This window comes from Pteropus alecto, unplaced genomic scaffold, assembly GCF_000325575.1.
Source record: "Pteropus alecto unplaced genomic scaffold, ASM32557v1 scaffold270, whole genome shotgun sequence".
Lineage (NCBI taxonomy): Eukaryota > Metazoa > Chordata > Mammalia > Chiroptera > Pteropodidae > Pteropus > Pteropus alecto.
The window spans coordinates 329588-336325 of record NW_006430735.1 but is presented as its reverse complement, the minus strand read 5'-3'; the positions used below and the strand labels follow the sequence as shown (position 1 = coordinate 336325).

General features: G+C 32.6%; 1 protein-coding gene across 2 annotated transcripts in view; it reads right to left on the bottom strand.

The window, feature by feature from the left end:
* Positions 1 to 6738, bottom strand: part of ALCAM (activated leukocyte cell adhesion molecule) — a 180783-nt gene that overhangs the window by 16401 nt on the left and 157644 nt on the right. Inside the window, exons 12-14 of one of the 2 annotated variants that reach the window (XM_015595311.2) lie at positions 6565 to 6697; positions 4656 to 4694; positions 4248 to 4365 (exon numbers count right to left, since the gene is read on the bottom strand). In XM_015595311.2, the coding sequence (XP_015450797.1) occupies positions 4248 to 4365; positions 4656 to 4694; positions 6565 to 6697 (290 nt within the window). The remainder of the gene's footprint in view (positions 1 to 4247; positions 4366 to 4655; positions 4695 to 6564; positions 6698 to 6738) is intronic. The other variant, XM_025050925.1, reaches the window with a different exon arrangement.

The following is a 6738-nucleotide window of genomic DNA, read 5'->3' as shown; positions in this document are numbered from 1 at the left end:
AGACTTCTGAGGGGAGAGACCACATCAGCTCTTCCATCTCTAGCACTATACTAAATGCCAGCAAGACATCAAAAGCAGAGATGAAATGGCAATTCCAAAGAAGTCCTGATGAGGCATTAAATGTTTCTGAAAATAGATGAGATATGGAATACTTACTACTTATATTATCTTGAGTAGGTTAATCTCACTATCTTACATGCTATGAAATAGGATTAATTGCATTTATATCATTGTTGAAGATTTCAGTAAAAGAACCTAAATAAATAAATAAATAAATAAATAAATAAATAAATAAATGAATGAATGAATAAATAAAATCAGTAGGTGCTTATGTAGCGTTAAATGAGGAAAGTCAATAAAAATGTGCTATAAGTGGTTCTCCAGCACTATCTTTTCAATTTATTCAGTGGGAATATATTTTCCCTCATTGGAACATACATTTGAGTTTAGAATGAATATTGATTGGAAATAGAAGTCGGTTAAAATCAACCTTCTTGCAAGATCTTGTTTCATATACCAAGAGATACTAACGAGAATGGCTTTAGAAAGGCTAATATAACATTGTTTCTTGAGGTTTCAGTATTATACTCAAGTCCTCTTCAGTTCTTCCATTAATTTAGAACTGTCTGCGTTTTCCTCTGAGACAGTAGCGCAATAATATAGCATTATATAAAGGCAGAACTAACAAAGAATATTGTGATTTTTAGATTTATAGGTTGCCTATATATTACACAATAATTTTCTTAAAAATAGTCATGAGTTCTACAGTTGCACAAGATAAATGTCTTGGTAAGTTTCCAATATTTGGCAATGTGTATTTTGAGATTATAAATTTCTAGTTAATGCTTACTCGCAGTTTAGTGATAAGTGTGGTGTCAGGGGTCTCTTAAATGCAACCAACCTGAAAATATAGTTTTAATAAAATTCTGAATAAGCTTGTGGCTACATCATTCTATCTTTACATTTTTTCTTACCTTTGGCTCTTTTAATTTTTCATTAGTTCTTGTACTGTAAGATACGTAGGAAAGGATTTGGAATTCAAATAGTAACATTTAACTTCCTGGAGAGCTAAAAACAATGTTCAGAGGTCAAGATGAAGAGAAATAAGTAAACAACACAAAATAATTATTAAACCTGTTACACAACTAGAACATGGAGTGGGCTTGGTCAATTAATGCCTTTTGCCTGGAACTGTCAGTTAATACCCTACGTACAAGGGGAATGATCAGAGTCCTCCATTCTCATTATCGAAAAATCTCCAATTTAAAAAAAATCTTCCAGTGAGAAGTAATATGAATTAAAGCAGCAGAAAAATCATGAGTCCTCACTCTGCTATGAATATGCCGTCTCACAATGCTAAGCACTTCTTGCTGCAGTTCTCTATATTTAAAATAGATATATAAATATATAACTCACAGTAATGGAATGGGAAGTGCATGTTAGCTGAGTAGCCACTAGATATGTTAACAAATGTACTCTTAAATTCTACTTGGGCATAAAAGATTTGTTCCTCTTCTCTCTCTCCGATGACTTTTTAAACTGCCGATGCAAAGAACTTATCCTAAATGTTGCTCAAATTCAGAACTTTGCTAGCTGTATGACTGAAGCTTTAAATCAAATTTTTGACTCATAATTTAATTGTTGCTCAAAGTTATTTGTAACAATGGGTGACTCACTAAGATTATTGATGGTATTATTTTGTAGGATGGAAAACACCAGGCTATATTTCTTTAGGGATCTAGGAAAAAGTCTAGACCATATCTTTAATAAAAATCTCTCATATGCATGTAAAATAGTGATAAATTAGCTACAAGTAGAAATGAAACCGTCATAATAATTTGTAAAGTTGAAGGAATTACTTAGAAGAGAAGAAAGAGAATATGGCCTTGGCAATTCTGAACTTGAAGGCTCTTATTATGAATTTGTACTTATTCTGGACAAAGGGATTAACACATGCTGCAAATATGCTGGCTTATCTCAGAGGGCACTAGCGAGGAATAACTTGCTAAGAATAATCAGGAATGCAAAGCACTTAGCAAATCTGAAGAGTGCCATAAATTCTTATAAAAACAACGATGCTTGGGATGAGATTGCAATTTGTTATTCTGATTACTAATAGTATTAACTCTAGAAAAGTTGGTGCATTTTTCAATTAAATGACAATTATTTACAGTCAGATGGTAAAAAGTGCACTTACTTGAATGAGGTACTTTAAAGGATTCATGAACTCTTAATCATTAACCTATAGACAATATGTTTATTTAACCATGATTTTATATTTGGGTTATCATATGGTAATAACCAATGAAGTAACACCTCCCCCACACACATAAATTTATTCTATTCATAGATGGACAAATGGTATCTGATGAGATACTGGCAATTAGAATAGGATGATTAAGGACATTGGGGATACTCCAAGAGTTTAATATTCATTTGATCATAATGTAGAGGGCTGCTGTTTATTTTTCAGCTCAAGTTCAGGATACAGGAAAATTCTATTTTCATTCTTTTAGAATATGAAATTGCTTTGGAGTGCATTAGAAATCCTAAGTAAATGAAATGGAAATGCCCTAGAACCCCAGCTGTTAGGTTTGTGAATTCCGTATTGTAAATTATAAAGGAAGGATAAGATTTTGACCATTAGGATACTTATACACATAGATGGAGAATTTCTATAAGATAGATATTGCCTCTGGGAAACTCTGCATTTTCTTTCACTTTCAAAGGACAGGCAGTTTTCTAAATTTTCCATAGAAACCATGGACAGAAACCCACATGAAATTGTTGTAGGCAAAATGTTCATTGAGAAAAAAAACACATTTGTTACCAAGTGATAGTGGCGACTGCTCAAGATTGGGGAGTGAAGTGCCAAGATCATAAGTGACTGTGACCTGATGTGAGAGTGAACATACACATCAACCACAACACACAACAGGAAAATGTTTCTGTCTTATATGACAAAAAAATAAAAAAATAAGAAATAAAAAAGCAAAGCCTAGTGATTAAACACAAAGATTCTAGACATCTAAATCAAATACCATCCTGTCCCTTACCAACTGTGAAAGTCATTTAACCATTCTCTGCCTTAGTTTTTTTAAATGTAAAATATGAATAATAATAGTATCTACTTCAAAGATGGTTTGTAAGAACAAAACAATTCAATACATGCTCATATAACGTGACTAAAAATTCTGAGCTACTGCCTCACTTTGATGACAGCTCCATTTGAATATTGCTCCACTGAAGTTGCTAATATCTTTACAGGGTAAGATCATAGAACCTGAGTCTGCTTTTTCGTTTGATTTTCTTTTAAGTTAACATACTTGAGTTGTTAAAGGGTGTTATATTAGACAATAATAAAATATAAAATTTAGTCCAAAGTTGCCACTAGCCATACATATCCCTTGTAAAAATCGATATTCTCATTTATAAGATAAGGGGATTTAAATCCCATGTTTGAAGAGAGAAGTATAGCACAGTTTTGCCAATGAAACTTTTAAAATACAAATGCTGAAACCTCATCTCTGCAACTGAGCCATGAGTAAGAACTAGGCACGTGTGTATGTTGAGACTCTTCATTGGTTAGCTGGATTTTCATTACAAACCATTGTTAGAGTCGTAAGATTGATATTATCTGTATGATTTTATGACTCTAATATTTTAAATTTAAACACCATCTAAATCATATTTAAAGTAGTCATGATACTCCATCTAATCAATTTTTTAAAAAGTCAAGACAAAATAATGTTGATTTTTTTTCTCTGAATTAGGTCCTTTTATGGAGTAAAGTGACCTAAATGGAATAGAGGAACAGTGAACAACAAGATAATTCTAACTCACTGGCAGTTTCACTGTTGGCTAGATCTGTCACTGCAAAGATACCTGGCCATACTTGCTAGATGCACTAGCCACTTTTAATTACTTTCTACCAACCTCAGCCAAATGGTTTAGAATAGTTGACCTTCAGGTGGTCAACTATTGAATTCAAATTCAAATTTGAATTCAGACTATTGACTGAGAAAAATAAGGGAACATATGTGAAATAACACCCCAAGCCATGTCCCTGATGTTGGTCGATGATGTTGTCATTATGAGCCAAAAACAAAACATGATCAGCCTGATGTAGAATATATGTCTTTCCTGTTATAGAAATTACATGCCCAGCTGGATGAGCATAATGAACACATTGCATTTTCTCTCAGTGAAAGTCAATGAACAATGAAGATCTTTTTCCAACAACTTACTTTGATTTCTTCATGTACAGCCAGTAGACGACGCCAGCAACAAGGGCAGCGAGGAGGAGGCCAACGACGATTCCCACAATTAGCTTTGCTTGATCATTCACCTTTTCTCTGTTTTCATCTACAACAAAGAAGAAAAGCCCATGCAATTACAGGCAATGCCAATGATTTTTGAAAATAAATCAATCTAGTTATTATTTCTTATTAAAAATGATTAAGGCTCACTACTATTAGTAACATGCAAATTTGTGAATTTAAAGGATAAAATTTTAGCGTTCTTACTGTCTTGTCTCATTTACTATTTTAATTCAAGTCAAAATTGTGGAGACTCAGAAAATTACTTAAACAATGACACTTCATAAATCTTGAGCTAATAGTCAAGGAAGAAGAGTCGGCGGCAATAGTACCTACCACTTATCTCGTCTGCCTCATCGTGTTCTGGAATACTTACTGAAATGAAAAATGTTAATATGAAATTAAAAACAAAATCTGTTTATAAATGAAAGTCACCTTTACCATTATAGTATGATGTAATAATACTAAAAGATAAAATATCTATTCTATAGCTAAGGGTAGAAAAAATTTACATTTACCAGAGCATGAACTTTCCTACAAAGAAATTAATCTTATTTTTAAGGAAAGGAGAGTAGTTAAAACTGCAAAGGTATTAATTTACCACAGAAAATTTTACAACTGACAAGCTATAGTATTAACCTGAAATCCATAGTAATTTCCCCACTACCACCTTATAATAGGAATTTTTTTAAGGGAAACAACTTGCCACAGATGAAATCTATGATGCAGTGTTTCTCAACATATTTCAATTTTTCCTGCCTCAATAGACAAGAATTAATTTTCCTCTTCAGTGTCAAGGACCTACTACTAGAGATCTTCTCAAAATGGTAGAGGTGGAGGTTAAAATTGGGGATGTCTCTGAGGTTAAAAGGCAACATATGCGATGTTTGCAAAAGCCCTCCAAAATGCCATGCTCCTAGCTTATTTTAAGAACCTCAGCTGTTGTGGATTACCTTCTAATATTAAACTATATAAATATTCTTCTATGTACATGGATCTGAATTAAAAGTTTGGTGGTGTTTGTTAAAGTGCAGGTTCCCAAACTCTTCCTCGTACATACTAAATTGGAATCTCAGGAGGTGCTCACTGAATTGAAAAATGACTGTATTAAATGTTGATCAAGCCATTAGAAGATCTAGGAAACCACTATTCAATAGGTTAGAATAAAAAGAGAAACTCGTGTTCAGGAAAAAGGATAAGTTCTCTTTCTAGGTAGGATAAATCAATACTCACTGAATTAAATTCTAAGAAGTCAATGCTCCTATTTTAAAGTTAAATTTCTTTGGCTCTTTTCTTGTCAGTTCAGTAGGCTTTATATTCCAGTCATAATCTGTTAAGAACTGTTATCTTTAGACAATTATTTTCTCCTACTTCCAGCTAATTCCTATCTAGTATATTCCTTTTCTGCTAAGGTCACATGCAGGATTCCAATTGACTGAAGAATAAAAGTGTGGAGGGTCAGTTAAGCCTCCTGTGCCAGAGCCGAGCCTCATTCTAGGCCACTCCTGATTGAGGGTGACACAGTAATAGAAACAATGACGTAATTGAAGATGATGGATAATTTCAAATAAATGACAACTGTTCTCAGAAGAAGCTATTTTCGGTATGTATGTATTAACCTGATTTCAGCAGTGACAGATATTTTTCCACTTTTTCTGAGATAATCTCATCTATCTAATTTTTAGCTATGATTCAAAGATGATATTCAAAAGCATGAATTTTTTACACTAGATTTCATGAATTCTAATATCAGATAGTTTTACTACCAATTTGCTTTGACTTTAAACATGTGACATTCCTGTACAAAATAAAGGTAGGATAAATACCACATAGAATTGAAATGCAAAATAATAGGTTAAAGGGAATTAAAAATTTACCAAAATTAAAACTGATATAGAAATGTTTTAAGATAATCTTTGAATTATCTATACTCTGAACACAAAAAATTGATTAACTAATAGCAACTCAGTTCATATCCTCTGCTGCTCTTGGTAAATTTTCCTGTATAAGATAAGGTCTCTGACCCATGAGACATGAAATGATTTAGCTGTCAAATCAAAGATTGCACAAGAATGGACACCAGGAAAAAAAAAAAAAAGAACCTTATGATGATGATACTAAATGCAAAATAAATAAATAAAACTTACCATAATGCAGTATAGGAAGATGGAATTGAAGATTTAAAACTAATGAAGAATAACTTCAAATTTTCTTACTTTTTTAATGCCAGAAATGAAATACTCACTAGCAGAGACATTCAAGGAGTTTACTGTTCTCTCCAGCTGGTTTTCTGCTGTGCAAGTTAATGTAACATTCTCTTCAGGGGAAATGATAATTTTACTATAATACCTGCCATTGATATAAGGAGATTCCTCTGTCTGGAAAAAGAATAAAGAATACAGATTTAGAAAAGGAAATA